Here is a 21,335-nt window from a genome sequence, read left to right as displayed (position 1 = left end):
ACATGAAGTAGTCCTCTGCCGATTGCGGGTAGGACATATGAGGATCACAAACGAGTACCTAATGCCAGGAGGACAAGCACCCATATGCACACGATGCAACTGCCGCATGACTGTGCACCACATCTCATAGACTGCACATGTTATGCGGCATTGCGTCGTAAATTTAATCTACCCAGAAACATTCGTGGTATCTTGTACAATGATTATGAAATTTTGAACCGGATGTTTCTGTTTTTGAGTAGTACTAGGTTACTGCAAAAATTTAATATTGTCATAAATATTTTTTATGCTAGAAGAGTTTTTGATAATTTTTCCCCTTGCTTTCAATTTTGATTTTTTTGTTCTATGTCTTTAATTTTATTATCCGAGTAGGGAACCTTTTGCACTCCCTATCGGAATTAGTTAAGTTTTATATAGTTTCCATTTTCTATTATTTTAGCTTTTATATTTTAAAGACTTCGTCTGCGATATTAGTTTTATTTCACTTTTCTAACTTTTGTTTTAACTTAGTTTTAAATTTTTTATTATATCGTATAATTAGTTTTAAACCTTATTTAGTTTTATTATTTTACCTTTTTATTAAAGAAAATTCCAGACGTTGATAACACACAGGTGTTTCCCCCCCCCCCCACCAAAAGGTTCTTTCTCTGCATATTCCTTAGAATAAGATCCTGTTTCATTAATGAGATCTTTCAAACATTTATGACCTGCTTTAAATTCAAGTAATCACAGCATTGAAGTGCACTTAATTGGTTGAGTAAAAGATTTGGAGGACTGAGGAGTTTCAAGCTTCTCTAGAAAACATTTTAATGTGGCATTCTACATGTTTATATTTCTTACATTCTCATTCATTTTAGATCCATCTTGTTTGCAGTCAACATTCACAGTATGTCTGAAACGTTCCCAAACTAAATTAAATAAAAATACAGGTTTAAAGATAAATGAATTTACTCACATCAGCACTCTACATAGAACCCTTCTGTATTTATACACTCATTGCAGAGCCGGTAGAGCCTGTCAAACGCTCTGGAGAAATCACTTTATGGGATCGCCTTCAACTGCTCGATGCAAACCTCTTGGATGGCTGGAATGTGATTGAAAAAGTGGCTTTTCATTTTCAATTTGAGTATCAGGAACAGAAAATAGTATGCTGGAGCCAAGTCAGGTGAATAGGGTGGGTGGGATAAGATGGTGATTTGATCTGCAGTGTAATAACATGTTAAAACTGTTGGCATGTGTGCCAGGGCATTGTCGTGCAAGAGTCCAGCTTCCTGGATCCTGGTACTCGGGCTGGATTTGATGAATGTGACACATCAGGCATTACATTACTACCAAATAGAATTTAGAATTCACAGTTTGACCATTTGATTTTTTGACTCATTGAGTCAAAGAATGCAATCAACGTTTTTTTTCACTCTTCATACTTGCTGCCTGACTTTCGACGGCCTTTGTGCTCCAGGACTCAACCAATCAATAAATTGACACTTCATTTGCAGATTGACATTGATTTGGATTTGTGGATCATACGTGAAGCACCAGCTTCATTCCCCAATTACAATTGTTTGCAAAAAATTTGGGTTGCTATCAGCAGTTTCTATGAAGTCTTGAGTACAAGAAAGACGCACCTGTTTTTGTTCTTTGGTCAAGAAGTGTGGAATGAAACGAGAGCACACCTTTCAGCGGTTCATTTTCTTCTGTTAGAATTGTTGTACTGCCGTCTTTACTGATGTTTAGCTTTTCTGCTGTGGCATGAAGGGTAAGATGAGATTGTTCGAGCAGGAGTGGGTGCACTTTCACATCGTTTTTGTTGTGAAAGTGCATAGCTGTTCATGGTCTCCTGCTTTATTCATCGCCATCCAACGACTCTCTACTGTCTTTAAACTGTTTCCACCATGTGTATGTTGTAGTACGAGATGTGGCTTTATCACCAAATGCTTGCTGTATTATAGAATAAGTTTCAACAAGAGATTTTTGAAGTCAAACAAAGTTTTATCTTTCTCTGTTCCATGCCGCAAGCTTGCACCAGGTCACGTTAACACAACATACGTGGCCGGATATAACTCAAGACTGGAGTGACGAAATGTAATGCAGTTTTGTACACACACTCATCAGACGTTGTGCTACATAGTTCCTTGGGTCTGGTAAAGGGCACGCCATCAGGCACCGAAATGCGGAGTGCCCACTGCCTCTTTACGCAGAGACGACCCCAACGTGCTCGGGGGGGTGGGCCCTAAGCGCTCAGAGCTGCAGACCACTCCAACACCCTCCAACATCTCATTTCCTGGTGGGACTCTTCATAAATATGTCGCTTAGTTCTTCTTAACATGGCCTCAACTGCTTTCCATTCATTAACTCCTTTTAGCATTACACTTTGTGTATCCTTTGGACGGAACATATCTTCGAAGCCTAATATGTTTAACATTTCCCTGCATTCTTAATGGCAGGGGTCTCTATTCCCAGAGCCTCTTATTCTGCAAAATAACCAAAAATATAGGCATTGCACCCGTCAGGACTTCAGCTGCCTCCTTAGAGACTGTTCTATATGCTGCTATGATTCGCAAACAACATTCTCTATGAACTGACTCTAGTCTTCCACGATATTTTGCATCAAAATTAACTTTTGGCCTTCAAAAAGTTAAATCAACTTTATTCCTTTATTCTAATGGAGAAAATTATTTAATATCATGCTATCTTAATTAGATGTTATAGGAGTTTATACAGATTTGTTATACTACAGGAAGGGGATTGCTTAACATTAAATTAATGAAAAAATAGCAGGAACCTAAACTTATCATTTTTGTATTTTATAATAATAACAAGGTTTGTTATAGCAAGGCTTGTTGTATTCCATAACTATATGAGTATAAAAATGTACTTGCTTGTTAAAAAGAACAGTGGAAATAAAAAAAGAATGAACAGATACATCAAATTAAATAAATAACATAAGTAGAAACTTATTTAACCAATCTGTATGGGTTTTTAGATCTTATTTTTTGTTTTTCAGATATTACCGCGAGGTGTTAGTGGTGATGTTTATAATTTGGCTGATTGCATTTTACAGCAAGCTCTTGTTGGACCTGGACCAAATCAGTTGGTACTTTCATATCTCAAACATTCATTAAGTTCTCAGGTATTTATGACAGAATTAACTGATAACTAATGACTAATTGGCCATAAACATTTGTACATATTAGTGTTGTTCATTGTTAATAAAACAGAATATATTAAACCAAAATTAAAAACATCACAAATCCAGATATCCTAACCCCGGAGGGGAAGACACCCACCCTCCTTGTGGTGATTATGGTCGCCACACCACCCTGTCCGTTCTGAGCCCTGAGGGGCTTTACCGAAGGTCATCTTTAGACCCTTTAACTGATTACATCTCACAGTCATTAGCCAGGCCTCAATTGGGATGCCACCGATGCAAATGCCTCGGAGACATTTACATCAGTAAAAATTATTATCTCAGCCAACACCTTTGCTTTAGGTTTCCTTTAGACATTTTCACTCTTCTTTTCCTACAATATCACCCTGTGAATTAGGTAACTGAGTCCATGGAAGATCGAACTTCATGCCTAGTCCAGTTTTAATACTAACACTTGTGATTGTAAATACCTCAACCATTGATTTAGTAATGAGTCAATATAATGCTAAACTCATACCATTCAAAATGTGTTATACGTAACAATGAATTTCAGACCTACATCCCATCACCCACTATAAACATCATACCTGAAGACCGTCCTCAGCAATACAGTGCCACACCTCATGGCTGGACTACCATGCCCTCGGTAGCTCAGTCACCCCCCACGCCAACAGTGGCTCCACCACTCAACTTCAACAATTAATGTTTTTGAATTAACTAAGGCTCGTTGCCAAAATGCTTACCCTGACCAAACGAATGTCTTAGTCGAAACCCTAGCCACCTGGGATCCTATTTAATTTAAACACCTTTAGCCAATCTACGTAATGCAAGGAAATGGAGGAAACCAGACATTATTGACCATTTCCCACAGGGACCTTCCAGTTAACTTGCAGATCCAGAAAGGAGTTCACTCACTCAAGGTCTCTAACTACTCTGGTATGTTCAGCCTCATACCAGGGACAGACATGGTCCACCGTGTCATCAACCCCGCAATCTGGGTATAGACTTGAATCTACTAAACGAAACCTACCCAATCTCTCCCGAAAAGCACCATGCACGGAAAGGAATTGGGTAATATACCGATTGGGGGAAATCCACCTAACCGCAAGGAAATCAGGCACAATTTGAAATACACCATACATGTAACAACCAACAGGGGAATCCTCCCATCTGGCCTGCTAAGATGTAAAACCCAGGTTTCAATTTTCCGCCTACATTCCGAAGTAACAAGACCATCCTGTTTGAAAATATAACATACCTTACATTCTATGGTAAGAATATCTATTGGCTTAATGCCAGCAATAACAGACTGCGTCCCACGACACAGTACTGTAACCGCCAACAGGAGACACTAGGCTCTCAAAAGAATGTCCCTGTAACACCTAAAGATCATGCGATCAACCCAGACAGGGACAGTGTATAATATAATAGGCTCATGTACACCCTTGTAGAGGATACGCATGGTACGGAAATTCAATTCCCAATTGAGATGGATAACTCTGCGATTTCCAAAAAAGGCAACAACAGCCTTTTTGGCAACATATTGAAGGTGTTTCTTGAATTGAAGATTCACATCAAGGATTACACCCAAGTATTTCTGAGTAGAAACATATCTAATGGGGAGGCCAGCCATTGAAACTTGTGTTCAGCATGAATTGGCCAGCAGACTCTTTAACAACATCATCGTGGTTTTTTCTGCACTAAAAATCATCTTATGCTGGAGACTCCACAACCTGAGAATCTCACATGCACGGGCAGCTTGGAGTTCTATCTTATTCCTCCAGTCCCCGTCAACTAGCAATAGCCCTTCATCCGCATAAGCAATAGTGCAGCAACCACTAGGCAACCTCAACTATAACATAGAACCTCAATTATCCAAAGAAGGGGACTCAATACACTGCCCTGTGGGTACCCTCTGGGTAGGGTCTTTTGTACTTCCAAGCTGCCATCATGGCGGGCGATGATTCAATGGCTGAAATAATTTGAGAGAATCTTTATTTCATTCCACTTACAACCATGTTTCTGCATTTAAAGGCAGAGGGCCACCATAAGTTATTAAAAGCCCCAGATATATCCAGAAAAACACCTAACATATACCTACATACACTGGAGGAAGCAGTAGTCATTACCTTTTATATGGCGTCCTTCATGCTCTTGCCAGGCCGGAAGCGATATTGGCTGTCCATTAATAAGTGCTCAGTAGTTAACCTATTTAATAATACGGAGATATAAAACTTTCTCATAAACCTTTGCAATTACAAACTAGAGCATCAAAGGCTGATAAGAAGAACTAATAGTAGGGTCCTTGTCGCCACCTTTAAAAAGCAATATCAATTCACCATGCTTCCAATATGCTGGGAAGTATCCAGCAGAAAGCATCCTATTAAAAACGTAATCAGGGGACCGAGAATCATGGGCAATGAGTGAACAAGGAGTTCCACCGTGATACAATCATATCCAGGTGCTTTATGTCGTGCCTTATTACAGATCACCTGACGAGACTACCTCAGTATGGAACTCAACGTTTTCTCACTGTACACGTTGGTGGTATAAAGTCTCACCAGCCTCAGTGTTATCAGAGAGTAAATCATTTAACAAAGTGTGGAGTACACGATCTTTGTCCATCACAACACCATCCTGAGTCGAAAGAGCTGATAAAAGGACTTCCTTCCTATGCTTATGTTCAAGGACTGTGTATACAACACCCAAGGGTCCTTATTTCCTTGCCCTTGAATAAATAAGCGCCTGGAATTATGCTTATAGGACCTAATATAATGATAGTACCTGGCTCTCTCCCTGTGATAATTTGCAAGTAGAGCCATGCGCCAATCAGGGTTACCTTGACGTTGTGCAGTTCTCTTGAGTCAACACACAGACTGCTCCATCACAGTCAAACATCAAGTCCACCTGCCTGCTACACGTTCTCGGCCAGAGCCCTGAGGAATGGAACCATGAGCAGTTGCTACCACTACAGAAGTAAAATTTTCTTCCAGGTCGCCTCAAAACCGTCATCCAGGTGTTGAGGCTCAGACTCAATAAAATCAGAAAACCTAGACCAATTCGCCCTCCTGTGCAGGAAGTGCCCCTTTGGAACAGGAAAATGCTTTCCATGAACATCATGCAGTCCATCCATCAGTTCAAAAAATATTAGTTGATTGTTAGAATAATCATCAGCCACAGACCAGTTCAGGATCCTACCAGGGATATTTCTACCAATGGTAATATCATTATTAGTGCTACAAAAGGCCCCATCTATTGATCATGCCGAGATAGGTGGCCAACTGGTCTGCAACATTAAAGACCTCAAAATCATGCTTTGTGATGAAACCTTCAATTCACCACTAAAATCAGTGATCCCACTGTACAAAAAAAAAGCGACTTGGCATTAACATCAGAGCCTATACGGATTGAACAATTGCCTATCAGTCTAAGGATTCTATACCTACTTGCCAAATGTTCCTCAGTGGGATCCCTATACTGAAAGTACGAACTGATAACAATCAGGTCCTAACCATTATATACCACTATATGATATGTGTCAGAAGCCTGTTGCACAAAGACACTATGAAGCGACATCCTACACAGGATAGCAGACATGCTATTGTGTCCTACATAAAACTTTTTCCAGCCATAAAAACTTGACAGATCACCCTTAATCACATACGGGTGCTGCAGGAAAATAACATCAAGTCTCCATCGCCCAACAATTTCACCTAACACAACTTTGACTACATAAGCACACTGGGCATTCAGTTGACCAAAGTTAACCATCAAGAGATTAAGTGTAGCTCAATTGCTCGCAAGTAACAACTGCATTTTCTATTAGCAACTGAGTGCTGATGATTCTTGTGCAACTTTTTGCAGTTCACACAAGTTGGAGCCTCTGACTTCTGTGGACAATCATCACATTTGTGGCCCTCCTCGCCACAGTGTGCACAGACTAGTGTAAATTTACAAAATTTGCCTCTGTGGCCATACTTACAACACTTAAAGCATTTTTGAACATCAAGGTATTCTTTGACCCGACAGGATCCAAAGTCAACAAATAATCTACCCTCAGATGTAAACCTCTGAAAGAGACCATGACTTACCTCAAAAACTCCATGATATCTTTGGGCTCACGCCTACCAGTTTACCTTAAGACCAACCTATATTCCTGCCTAAAAGCGGCTTTGTCCAGATCGATGTTCTGTTCCCTTATTAGGGACAGAATATCCCCATCAGAAAGGCTGTGAATATCATAAACAATGATCCTTTTAGGGTCAACTTTTACATTGAAATGTGACGGCCTAAGACTCCGTGATTACCCGGACTGTCTCCTTGTCGTCTGTAACTAAAATTAATCCTTTGCTGGTCTCTCTAATGTTGCTAATTTTAACCCCCTTCCAACTACCATGAAGGGCAACCTGAAGGTCCTTTTTTAATTGACTACTAGGTACAATCGAACCCTCCACCTTAATAACAAAAATAACCCCAGGTTTTTTAGAAACTTGACTGGCTTCATGTCTTCCCCAGACCACTTCAGCATACTGATTAGGTTGTACTGAGGTCGGGGCAGAATTTTGGATCTGACCTCTTTGGGCTTGGAGGCAAGGTTCTCAAATCCTTCTACAAGTGCAGAGAACGCTTCCTGAAACAACTTCAGGCGTGGTAAAAATCTACCCTTCATAGTCGCACTGACATTCCTAGGGTTTTCCAGAAAACTGAACAAGTTATCCAATTTGGCATGAACTTCATGGGCCAGCAGGGCAGAACTACCAGGTCTGCCCCTAGCCCGCAGGAATTCATCAACTAAAGGGTTAACTTCCACCCGGGCAGATACCCCTACATCTACCACCAAGCCTTCTTTATCAGAGACTGGGGAGGTCGAAGGAGAAAATCTGGCCTCCTCTTGAATATCTATCATGGCCAGAGATACCCTGACCTGACATCTGCGAATATAAATGCTCACTGTCTTCCTTCTACTTAGACTCTTGGGCAATCCCACAAATATGACAACTACCTGCAGTGAGCAATGAGCAGCCGGGAGACCTTTTATATTCTCCTGTCACTCACTGCCCCTCTTCGCCGCTGCTGGATCAAATATGTGAAGTTTAGAAACTAACACGCAGTCACAGATTACAGCCCTCATTCTTAAAAGAATGCAAGCAGGACTAAGGGGGTAATCCCTTTGCTTGTTACAGGGTCTCACGACCAGAAGTCGTCACTCTTTCACTGCGATGAGGTGGGTGCTCTAACAAATCATACGCTTTGAAACTCTGAATCTCCATGAAACTGAGGAGATGTGTCTAAATATGTATGATGTAAAACCATTGCAGCAGTACTTAATCAGCAAAAATTCAGAAACTGGGAAAGGTACACACTAGACCACCAGTTCAAAATAGCACTGAAAAAGATTCAGTTACAGTGCACAAACTCTGTTCGAATAAAGAGACCAAAGATTGTACACAAATCCAGATAGAAATTAATTGAAATATATTTAATTATTTTTACAGTAATATTTTTTACAGCAATTTGATTAATTAGTATGTGTTTTTAAGTCAGGCCGTGATTAAAAATAATCATGGTTCATATTAATGTAATGAAATTTCATTAACACCATCTGCATTCTGACATTGCACTTGCATTAAGCTACTTAAGAAACATAAAATAAATTTTGGGGGATTAAATATATGTACGTTTTAATAATACTCTTTCAGTTTACATTTAAACTTCAGATCATTTAAAATTTAAATTTAAATTAGTAGAGTATAACACTTTTTTCCTATTATAAATAAACTAGAATTTGTGATATTTAAGTTATGCCAAACTCAGAAAAAAATTACTTTTTATCTATCGCTATACCTATCTTCATTTGTATATTCAAGTGTTGTGAACATTTATTTTATAAGATATAAGACTATGTAGCACGTAAATGATAAGTATGCTATTCTCCGTAAAATCCTTTCTACACAAATCTCTGTTTTTTTCCCTTTTGTAGATATTTTGATGCATGCATTATTACTCCATAAAGATTTAATTATAGTGCCATATATTAAGAAACCATTTATTATTAATAATAAACATTTAAAAGAAATAATTTTTACTTAATTTTGAACATGCATAGTAACATAATCTTTCCATTTAGGGTTTTCCAAAAATTTATACACTATACTTTGTATGAAATTTATGAATATCAGTTTCTCCACTTGATTAAATGGAAAATTATTCTCATCAGTGCATTTTATATTTTATTAAAAAATATGTGGAAAAATATTTTAGAATGATTCATTTCGGTTGATTGAAAGATATATAATTTTCAGTTTTATTTTACGAAATTCCAGACTTCTGTAATTTTTTAGATATTCAAAGTAATCTCCAAATCAGTATAGTCAGTACTGGATCTATATATAAGCTACACATGTTATAGCTTAGGGCCCCCACTTTCTTGGGGGTCCCCAAAAAAATTAGAAAAATAACAAATAAAAGAAAAATAGTTCAATATAATTCCTTAATCGTTATAACATGTTTCAAGAGGTAAGAAGCCCTTCAAAATTGTGTCTTTTAAAAACAAATTTTGTTCATTTTTACCAGAGTTTGCATTAAGTTATGAATAAAAATTATTTTGAGTTTTCACTATAAATATTCTTAATTATATTGCAGTTTAACCTTATAGGTATCAGAAAATCATGTTTGTCACCAGCATAGAATATCTGGACTTGTAAAGGGCCCCATATCTCAAAATCGCTTAGGGCCTCATCAAATCTAAATCCGGTGCTGAGTATATCATCAACTTATATTGCTAAATGATAATTTGACATTTCCTTCATTTGTATTTTCAAGTGTTGTGAATATTTATGATTGTAATTGAATTAAGACTCTATAGCACATAAATGATAAGTATATTATTCTTGTTATTGAATGACCTGTCATTCAAGTAAACAGTTAAGAGAAAGGTACTAAGAACAGAACTGAGATACTTGGCAGAACACTTTTTTGCTGCTGATTTGTATTTATAAGATCAATATTCATTTCTATACTTAATTTAGTCTTGTTTATTTGATTTTTCAAATATGATTTTAAGAGTTTAACTGCATTATCACAAATACATACCATAATTATTTGTTTACATAACCAGGCAATTTAACAGCAATGAATTAAAGAGTAATCTAGGAATTGAGAATTGGAAAACAGCAAATAATGCTAATTCATTTAGTGAAAATGGAGTAAGTGAACTTGATGAAACTTTTAATACCAATTATGGTGTGTTTGCATTTAACAGTGTAAACTACTTGAAATTAATTCTAATATATCCCTACTGCTTCTTTCTTATTATCAATTTGGTATGAGTTAGTAGTTCATGGCAAAAAGCCACAATGGAGATGCAGATGACTTCAACCTATTTAGAAATCATATTGAATTTCTCTAAGTCAATAGTACTTGTCAAAGAAGCAGTAAGTTGAACCAATATAATCCTCAAGGAATATACCTATCATGGAGGTTATTGAGTTAGGTTTATAATCTGAAATAGCCTCCAGAGAACCCATTTCATAAACAATATGAACAACATTTACTTTTAAACATTATGGAAATACACTATTGTGAGAGTAAAGAGTTTATTAAATGACAAGGGGGATCCAATCATTAAAATTTGATGCATTCTTTTGTAATTTATATGAAATTTCAAACCAACTACTTGTCAGTTTATTGTTAATTATTATTAAGACAAATTCTAGTTACAGTAGTAAAGGTAATTGAGTTATCAACATGCCTGATAATTCATGTTTATCAGGCATCACTAATATTGTTTTTATTGATAGTAAAGTACTTTCTTTTATAATATATAAATATATTTGTAAAATATAGTAACGTATATTTTACAAATTACTACCAAATTTGTAATCCTTGATTTTAAGTAGTTCTGCTAATAGAACTACTTAAAACTAAGTAGTATTTTAATATTGGTTTTATTTTCTGAGTTTTTAAATATTTTTATAGATTTTATATTTTTCTGATTTCTATTTTTTATAGTTTTTTGAATGGTTTTCATGGTATTGGATTTAAAAATTGACTTTCATACTTCTTTTCTTTAATTCTGAAAGAGCTTGTCGTAGTTATTTTGAAATTCATATACATGTTTGTAAAAGACTACATAGAACATCTTTATAGAACAAATTTAATATATTCTAATCATATTATCTCTCGCACATCATATATGAGAACAGGAACCTTAATAGAATTTTTTTCATTATTTCATTCTTATTTTCAAAATTAAGCCATGTAATATTAGAAGTATTGAAAAATTTTCATAAAGTTTACTCACTCCATTTTCATTAAATGAAAATGGATTGCTGTTTTCCAATTCTTAATTCCTAGATTACTCTTTAACTCATTGATGTTAAATTGCCTGGTTATGTTAATAAATAATTGTGGGTAGGGATCCTTCTGTTCTAAAAGTTTCCATTATTTGAGCTGATGATCAAAAATAAAACTAACAGTTATATTAATATGGATATCACCACTTTACATTCTATAAAACACCTTCCGCCGATTTACAACTTTGTAATGATACAATCAATACAATTTGCAGAATTATTTGTAACTGTATTTGTCTGGGTAATGAGATCTTTAAAATTTAAATTATTTGCAACATTCTTAAATGTTTAATTTGTCTTTGTCAGTGAATTTATACTTATATCACCGAGTTTAAATATTTTTATTATATTTTACAAATTCTGTTCAAATTTAAATAATTTATATTTTCTTATGGGAGGAGATTGTCTATAAATGCCTATAGTACATGAACATTTTACACCAAGCTTAAAATTTGTTGAAACTTTAGCTTAAAAGCTTGATATTTGTTAAAATTTATTTTCTATGAACATATAAGTCTGTTAGACATGTTTAACCTGTTACATATTATTTAAAAATTATTTATCTTTTATTTTTACAGTATTTAACATCTCCTCCTCCTTACTGCTTCTACTGAAATTTCTATTTCTGATTTCAGATAGCCAAGTTAAACATTTTATAATTTTAAGATTAATTCACTCCAAATCCAAATACAGCCATTGCAAATACATCTGGATTGTAGTCGTTTTAAGAAATATTTCTTACTGTTCAACTCTGTAATAAACTAAACATTTAGATGTATTGTTTTCACTTTCTTATTATTTACCTCATTTATAAAAAATTCTGCATTTCAAGGGATATGATTTGGTTAACAGAAGCAGACAACCTAATATTAAGACGAAGTATTAGTCTTAATATTTCAGACTAATACTTAGCCTGAAATATTAATTGTGTATTAAAATATTTCATTATTTTCATTAGTAGTATGAGTGTTAACACATGTTAAATTATTATAATTATGTCTACAATTATATTTTAAAAAACATTCTTATGTACTCTGTGAGGAGACTGGAACAAGGAGTTTTGTGTGGCTCATATTACCCGTTACCACCTGCTGTTCATGGATCCCTCTAGTAAATTTATGATTCTGTTTTAATATAATTCATTAATTTATTTGTCACATCTAATGTAAACAAAGAATGAATTTTGTTTGTTGTCCACTGATACAAAATAAGTAATTTATCTGTTAGCATTCTTGTCAACATTAATGGATTTGAAATTGTACTTAGTGAATTAAGAGTTTTTATTAACTTATTCTTTCTACAAGTTAAGAAACCTAAAATTCTCACCTTATCAGATATAATGGACATAATACTATTAGTCAATTTATAGCTTTCTGCCAAATTCCTCCAAATATATATTTATATTTAAGGTTGGAGTAGTATAATATGGAAACTTTTTGAGAAATCATTATTATCCCTGATTGTAACAATAAAATTGTTATGATTAGTTGCTTTACATGCATGTAAAATAATACTGGAAATAAATTCCAAAGAGGCACCGCGATTTACATATTCAATAGTATTTTGTTAGAATTTAAACAAAATGAACATAATACATTATGAACTATAATTCTAATTGTTTTCAGATTTAAAATCAGAAAGTGATTCACTATCAGCATAGAAATTCTGAAATTTCCATTTACAGATTGTAACCATCACATATTTAATTCACATTTCTTTCTTATGTGTAATTAAAGTCTCTAATGTATCTTGATTAATGAACAATATTCTGATCTTAATATTGTTGTTGGATAAGGTAGTCAGATTTTTATTTATAATTTTATGAATGTCAATAATGATGGAGGGAAGAGATTCATAATCATAAAAGAAATGCTTATTAGCCAGTGATAAAAGAATTCCATGATTCTCAGATGCAAGGTCGTGACGCATCGGTGTAGATATAACTTTCAGAATATTTTTAATTTATTCGCTTGTTAAGCTTTTCACCTTGTGCTACTTACCATTTTATATTTACATAGTTAAAGCTCTCAGTTCTCTGACTCTATTATTATTAATCTAATGCTAAAAAATAAAATTGATAATATACTTTTTACTTGCGTTATTTATAAAATAAGTTAATATTAACAATTTTGTAACATGTTTTTGGTATTCCTACTTGTCAATTTTTGTTTATTTTATATTTTCCTTCATATTTTTGCAAAATTGTGTTCGTTAAAAATTAAATTAATTACAATTAAATTAATTATAATAGCACAAGTAAACAATCTGCATAGATTAAGATTAAAAAAAGTCTAGATAATATTATTATTTATTAGAAATTCCTTGATGGTGTTTTCAATTCCTTTGATCAGATGACAATAGATAATTTTGCATCATGTGACCACATACAAAGTAAACAGTCAGCTGATTTACTTTTGTTAATAAAATCCTACAAAAAGTTGAATAATGCAGTCGATTTTTTAAGAATGAATGACTGACAACTAAGTGACAGTATCAGTTAAATTAATTTTTCAATTGTCATATAAGTAGTCCGGAAGTTGAAATTAAATTTTTGTAGGAAAAATTAAAATAGTTTCTTTACTCCCTCATTACTTGATCTTTTCAACATAATTTTATATTAAGCACTTCATAATTATGCAACTTAAAGTACAGTTTACTTAGGGTTAATTACTAACAGTTGTATTTTAATTATTCTTCATCACTTAAAACAGCAAGATGTCAGAAAGATCCATAAAATAATAATAATCAGTGCTACCGTTTTATAAAAGTATACACATATTAATTTTATGAATTTAAGGAGTATTTTATATTAAAAAAATCCTAATTGTACAACCTGTCTCAATGAAGGTATGTTGCGAAGACTAAATTGTATGCCAACTAGGAGGCTTCGTACTGTACTCTCTACGAAAATTACATTGAACTGCAGTTGCTGACTGCAAATCGTGAAACCAAAACACACAGTGAGTACATTTTGCACCAGTAAATGTATCCATTTTTAACAACACTGGTGACAGTGCAGGTTGCCAAATTCGGAACTAATGAACTACACGAGTTGAAACTTGATGTGTTTTGCTATGAATTGAGACCTCAACTGGTTCTTTAAGTTATTTAAATAAATTCTTATATGTTTTAAAATTTGTGAAGTCCTTTCTGAATCACTATTAAATTCTGTTTTGACTGTCAGAGTGTATTTATCAATAAATTATAAATTTAACACTTAAAAAAACAGACATTTCTTTCTGAAGCAGTGAAAAGAAGTTCAGTGAATTATATGTTAATGTCAAACTAAACATAATAACAGATTACCACAGATAGATATCAGGACTTTATTTTTTGTAATTGATTATGTTGATTTTATCTGAAATGTAATTAAACTGATTTTATTAATTAAGAAGAAAATTAATGTGGTATTATTTTTCATGATCATGTATCTGTCATATTTGCTGTATTTATATTTTGGTTTTTGTTTCAGCTGGTTTCTTATGCAGCAGTCTTGTTACGTATTAGTAAATATGAAGGATTCCATAAACCTCACTGTATAATTAGTCTTCTTGAGTTTCTAGAAAATATATTGGTATGATTTTTGCTCTGAATAATTACATATTCATTTTATATATATATTTAAATATGTTAAAGTTATGATTTTAAAGTAAGATAATATATAGTTGCCTCTAATTAAATGCTTAAATCCTTAATTAAAGGCTTTATGATATGATTAGTGATTTTAAATAAGGTCTTTATGTTACTTTTGGGAGATTATAAACTTGGGAAAATTAAAAAAAAAGTGCAATAATGGTTTAAACCAACCTAACTTTTTTGTATTTATGTTTTATAGTTATTTGTTAACATACAATCAGTGAATGCTGAATGCAACAGGTGAAAATACTCTATCATCTCCAGCAAATCACTAGTTTGTAAAATTTCAGTCCTGAATTTCTCAAAAAAATGTTAAACATTTGTTAAAATCATAATATTTTTATTAATATATGGAATAATTGAACTTTCTAATTAACACCTTCAGGCATTTCTAATTTAATTGCTGGAAGTGATTCTTTATATAGATGTTAAATTTTAAAATCAATAACAGTTAAGGTGATTATGATTTAATTTTGAATGGAATATTGAGATTTTTCATATATTTTAAGTACTTGACTAATTTCCTCAAAATTATAAAAAGTAATTTTATAGAAAATAGTTATAAAATGTATCAATAGCATTTTATTAAGTATTTTATAACTATTCTTTATTATTGCATATATTTTTAAGGCATGAATGCTGATTTTAATTATATTATTAAAAAATAATTATTTCTGTTCTCATCTTTAGTGTTAATTTTTAACTGTTGAATTTCTAAAAAAAAATTGATATTATCTTGATAAAATTTGAATGTGTTTGCAGATGAAGAAGACTGTTAAACTGTTTGAGTTTTGGTACTTATTTTTGTCATCTACAAGCAATTTTCACAAAAAGTTGTTAGAAAAAAATCACCACTTTTTCAGATTAAAATGCTTAAAATTTTCTGCTATTATTTTAGAGCTGTTGGTTGAAGATGTTTCACATTTATGCTGTGCTGAGTTTTTACTAATTTTAGTCAAAAAAAGAAAACAAGATTAAAAAGTATTGCTGCATGAGTATATATAATATTCAGATTTAAACACTGAGAAGCATTGAAGTATAACTTGAAAATTTAGTTTTCAAGAAACTCATTTTTTTATTTGTAAGATTATGGAGCACTGTTTACCTGTAGATGATGGAGCTTAAAAATTTGAACACAAAACCTTGATGTGAAATTTCAGTTTCTAAGTTGTTTTCTTACTATTATTTGTAACAATTCAGATTATTGTTGATGAGGTTTTTGATTTTTTTATAGTCTGGAGTAACATGTAGAGGGAAACCTGAGGAAGGTGTTTTAGCTGGAGCTATCTTATCACTAGTACATTGGTTGCTTCAGTGTTATTATCATGGTTTGACTAACAATACAGATTACTCTTCCCAGTTGATGGAAAAACCTGCAGCCATTCTTCATCAGATGCTGATGTGTGATTTTACAACAGCTATGTTGTATCTTGCCAAACATGAAGATAAAGGTATTTTAATTAATTATTCAAGGTATGTTCAGAAAATAAGTTCTATTTGTAATTTCTTACTAGAAGAGTTATGGTTACCATTTTGTGCACTTTGTGGATTTTTCTTGTGTTTCATCAGATCAGCAATGCTATTAAAAGAATTAGTCATGCTTATGTTTTGTTCTTTCTAGTAAGACTCCCTCAACAGAAAGCCTTATGAAAGTAAGGTGGTGTTACGACACTTTACAAAATGCAACTGTAACCCTAGGTGGAAACCAATGTGATGGCTTTACTTAGTGGGTTTCAGAAGATGTCCTCTGGGCAGCAGGGCAAACCCACTTGTATTTAGCTTTAGCCCTCTGTATATGTTGGTTTTGCACAGGTGGTCCTGTATTTTCCTGATACTCGTGGGACCAAAATTACTAGTCATGAAATTATCCTTATGATGGTTGGAGGTCCATCTGAAAAAGCCACCACAAAATGTGTGAAAAGACCTACTCAGTTTTGTCAGACGAGGATAAAAATTTTATAGAAGGTACTAAATTAAATGGTGATGAATCATGTCCCCAGTATAACAACATTTATTGTTCTCCAAAACAGTCAGGAAGGGACTTCTTCAAAAGGTCATACCTTTCCTTATAAATAATGTAATAACTGGCTCAAATGGTTCACTGAAAAACATTAGGAAATTTAGAGACGGATCAATATGAGTAATATCAACATATAGGTGGTATGCCACAAATCCTTGAATTTCAGTCGAGGAGTAATCTTTTGCTGGGGCCTTTTGGAGATCGATGTTATTGAGATTGCCAATGAACATCGTCCACAAGGTGTAGAAGTGAAACGTCAGAGCAGAATGGAAGAACCTACTCCCACTCTCATACCAACATTCAACCTTCCCGCACCACTGAAGAAAATAAGAGTAGATTACCTGTCGGTTTGAGTACAACCATTCATCCCCAACCCATGGCAATGTTTCCAATGTTAAGGGTATGGCCACACTGCCACGTCTTAATAAAAAACTACAGTATATGCTTGACATGCTAAAGAGGGTCACAGTGATACTGAAAAAATGTGCCAACTGTGGTGGATCATATTTAACTCAGTCATGAGATTGCCCAACATTTAAACAAAAGAAGGTAATTCTCAGAATTTTTACTGTGCAGAAGCTATTTTTTCTGGCTGCATGAAGGGAATATAAAAAACCCTGAACTCCTGGAACCTGGTTAAACCAGACACTATATCAGGGCAAGCCCCTGAAACGTGAAATGTGGTTCAACAGTGCGGATCCTGCAGCGAGTTAAAACATCTTGTTCAGATGTTATCTGATCAGGTTGCTTCTCTCACAGCCACCATATCTGAGCTAACTAAGAGTTCAGTCAAGAAAAAGGGTATTTTTGCTGGAAAGACTGACTGATTTACTGAAAGCCACTTCAGTTAGTATACCACCAAAAAAAATTCCTGCTATACCAACAATTCAGCAAATTACCAAGATCCCAATGAAAGACGTATTAAAAAATTGTCATTTGTTAAGCAGTGCTCCCTCTTAGCTGTGTGCACGTGTGTGTGCACTTAGATTTTAAAATCTAAGTGCACACTTATTCGTATGAGTACACACTCATTTTTCAAATGAAAAATGTTCGCGTGTATAAGATTTTTGCATGCAGATGCTTAAAAAATTAATGTGTTTTAAATTCAAATTAACCACCAACTATAAAGTTTTTTAGATGGTAGTAATTGTCGGTGGTGACTATGAGGCTATGAAATAGTTATGCTCATTTGACAGTTGTGCAGCTAGTTCTGGGAATCCCTGTCACACCTATGGCACCACATGTGCATAAGATTGTATCAGTGTTTAAGCTAATATCTTATTTGTGTTAAAATCATAATTATTTGATTACCAACTTTTGTTATTAAATGTTTATTTTATCAGTGTTTCAGTAAAATAGTTTTAAAAAATAAGCAGTATAATAAATAATTAATTTTATAATATTATATTAATTGTTCATTTAATAATAACCTTTTAGTTCATAGTTTAAAGTCTAAGTCTGTTAATAAATTAAATTACCAAAACACTAAATTATCGTGTTAAAAATAGAAAGAAGTTTAAAAAGAAAAAAGCCGCTAATGAATTTAATGTGAAATAGCTTAGTGAATTTATGGAAACTGATTCTACAAAAGTCATCAAATAGTCATATTCAGTTAAAAGAAATATTTATGTTTCAAAAGAAAATGGGTATAATTTGTTTTTATTATTGTGATTGACAGGGTGGACGTGGACAGGCACATAGTGATATTGTTACTGGAACAATGTGAGACAGTATTTGGAGATTGAACTTTTTAAACACCATTTAATTAGTAAATCCTACTTAGTGTACAAAAATTAAGAAGTAAAAGTATCTGATACCACCAATTGGTTTAGTATGTTTATTAAATGAAACACCAGATGACCGCGAGTGAAACAAATCAAATCCTGAGGAAGTAAATATTTTAATTGATAATTTACTATTGGCAGTAAAAATGAACATTTCTTTGCTTTTGGTTCAAGAGATAAATATCCACATTGCAAAATATGTCAAAATACCAGAAAGTTGGTGGAGTAAAAATTATGCCTTTTCATTTAACTAGTTAATAGAGCAGTAAAAAAAGAGATGATAAATGAAATTAAAATGGCTGATTTTCATACCTTAATTATTGATGAAAGAACAGATATTTCTACAACGATGTTTAATTTTGTATTTTAAATTTAGAAATTCTAATCAATATAAAAAAACTATTTTTGGTGGAATAACCCAATTAAAGATTTGTGATTCTTCTTCAATTGTTTCTGTAATTTTACAATTTTATGTAGACAACCAGATTGATTTGCAAAAGCTCATTATGTTTATTTCTGATGGAATCTTCATGATGTTGGGAAAAAGAAACGTTATAGCAACTAAATTAAAACTAACCCCACATTTGTTCAACAACATTGTATTGCATATAGTGAAGATATTTGTGCGTTTCTGTTTTTGGAAAGAAGTTAAAGTGACAAAAGATTTTGAAACTGTTAGAAGAACTATTTATTCTCTATTCTCAAGATCTACAACAAAGAGAGTAGTTAATTTGTTTCTATATTTTTATTTGCAGGTGTCATAAATGAGTTACTTATTTTTTCAACTCAGTTCCTATAGGCTCACAACAGTTTTCTTTGTAGCCAGCAGAGGTATGGCTTTTTGTGACTACCTTTTTTTTAGGTCAAAAGAATATAAAACCACCATTTTGCCCCATTATTTGTAATCCAAAAGTTTTAATACAGTCTCATTTTATTGTTTAAGCAGATATTGGGAGAAATATTTTGTTAGTTTTAACTTAAAAGTTAAACATCTTCGGACCTATGTATATGTGCATGTTTGCATATGCGTACATACATGTATAATGAATATATACAGTTGTGAACAAATTAATCCGAACACAGTATTTTTAACAGAAAATTTTATTTCTAAAAGAAAAAAAGGTTAATAGTCAAACTTACTCAAATTTAATAGTTTGTGCCCTCCTTCGTTTTTTATTATCTCATTAATCCTCTTTGGCATTGATTCCACTAAGGTAGAACAATGATTTTTAATTTCTTAATCAAATCCAAACCTATATCACAACTAATAATGGCAGTTTTTGGGGTGCAAATCATTTTCCCAAGTTTTCTTTTTAATATGGCCCGTAGATTTTCAACGAGATTCAGGTCGGGGGAGTTCTCTGGCCACAAAGTTTTTGGTTTTTGAAGAACTCTGGTTTCTTTGACGTGTGATGTAGTGCAAGGTCCTGTTGGAAAATGAGTTCTGGGTTCTTCTACATAAGTGGGACTATTTTTCTTTGGCGTATGTTAATGTATTGGTCTGATTTCATCATCCCATCCATAGGCTTATGTGCTTCTGGTCCTTCATATGTAAAACATCTTTTTGGCTGGGTGATTGGGAGCTAGTTCCAGGTGTGCTGGCATAGTAGTCTTCTCATCTGGTGTCTTATGGTTGTAGGCTACTCTCTCCCCTTGGACAAAGAAATGAGTCTCGTCTGAAAAAATACTTTTTTCCACATTTCAGTAGTTCATTCTTTATTTTCCTTTGTCAATTGAAGGGTTTGGTCTTCATAACCTGTGTCAGTATAACCTTTTTAGGTTTCTGAGCAATCCTTCCCACTGCCAACAATCTTGTATGAACTGTCATATCAGAAACATTAGTCCCGCTGACTCTCAAGTCCCTATTAAGGTCAATAGCTGACAATCGTGAATTAATTTTGCTTTTTCTTATTAGTAATCGATCCTGTGTAGGCATAGTTTTCTTTTTCTGTCCACATTTTCCTTTTTTCTTTGGAGAGACGGAACCTGTTCCCCTAAACCTTTTCACGATTTCATTTACAGTACCTAACCCCACACTACAGTCATTGTAGTCATTTGTATGTGTTAGGACAGAGCAACAGTTTTTTACTGCTTTCATGGGGTTATACCCATTGAATTAACTGGAAACAAATAACAAACTTATAATAGAAACTCATAAGGTCACCAAAAACTAATTGACAATGAATTATAAAAGCACAAAAACCAGTAATACTGTTTGTATATGAACTAACAACATAACCTGAAACACCAAACAGCAAGCAGTCAGCACAGAATGAAAATTCCCTTTGTTCAATTTAATTTGTTTGCTACTATATATATAATTGATTATGACATTTTATATTAGAAGAAAAGAAAAATTTAAAAAGAGAAAAATGATATGAGGCATATTCATA

General features: G+C 33.4%; 1 protein-coding gene across 4 annotated transcripts in view; it reads left to right on the top strand.

The window, feature by feature from the left end:
* MED24 (mediator complex subunit 24) overlaps positions 1 to 21,335 on the top strand; it is a 119,463-nt gene that overhangs the window by 8,629 nt on the left and 89,499 nt on the right. For all 4 annotated transcript variants that reach the window (XR_012756170.1, XM_075364074.1, XM_075364065.1 and 1 more), the window contains exons 3-5: positions 3,005 to 3,130; positions 14,975 to 15,076; positions 16,373 to 16,589. Coding sequence is in view for 3 of the 4 variants with exons in the window: in XM_075364074.1 (XP_075220189.1) it covers positions 3,005 to 3,130; positions 14,975 to 15,076; positions 16,373 to 16,589 (445 nt within the window). In the remaining variant the exon portion in view is untranslated. The remainder of the gene's footprint in view (positions 1 to 3,004; positions 3,131 to 14,974; positions 15,077 to 16,372; positions 16,590 to 21,335) is intronic.

Source organism: Lycorma delicatula, chromosome 1 (genome assembly GCF_047948215.1).
Source record: "Lycorma delicatula isolate Av1 chromosome 1, ASM4794821v1, whole genome shotgun sequence".
NCBI lineage: Eukaryota > Metazoa > Arthropoda > Insecta > Hemiptera > Fulgoridae > Lycorma > Lycorma delicatula.
Note: the sequence above shows the minus strand (reverse complement) of the source record. Positions and strands in the feature narration are given on the sequence as shown.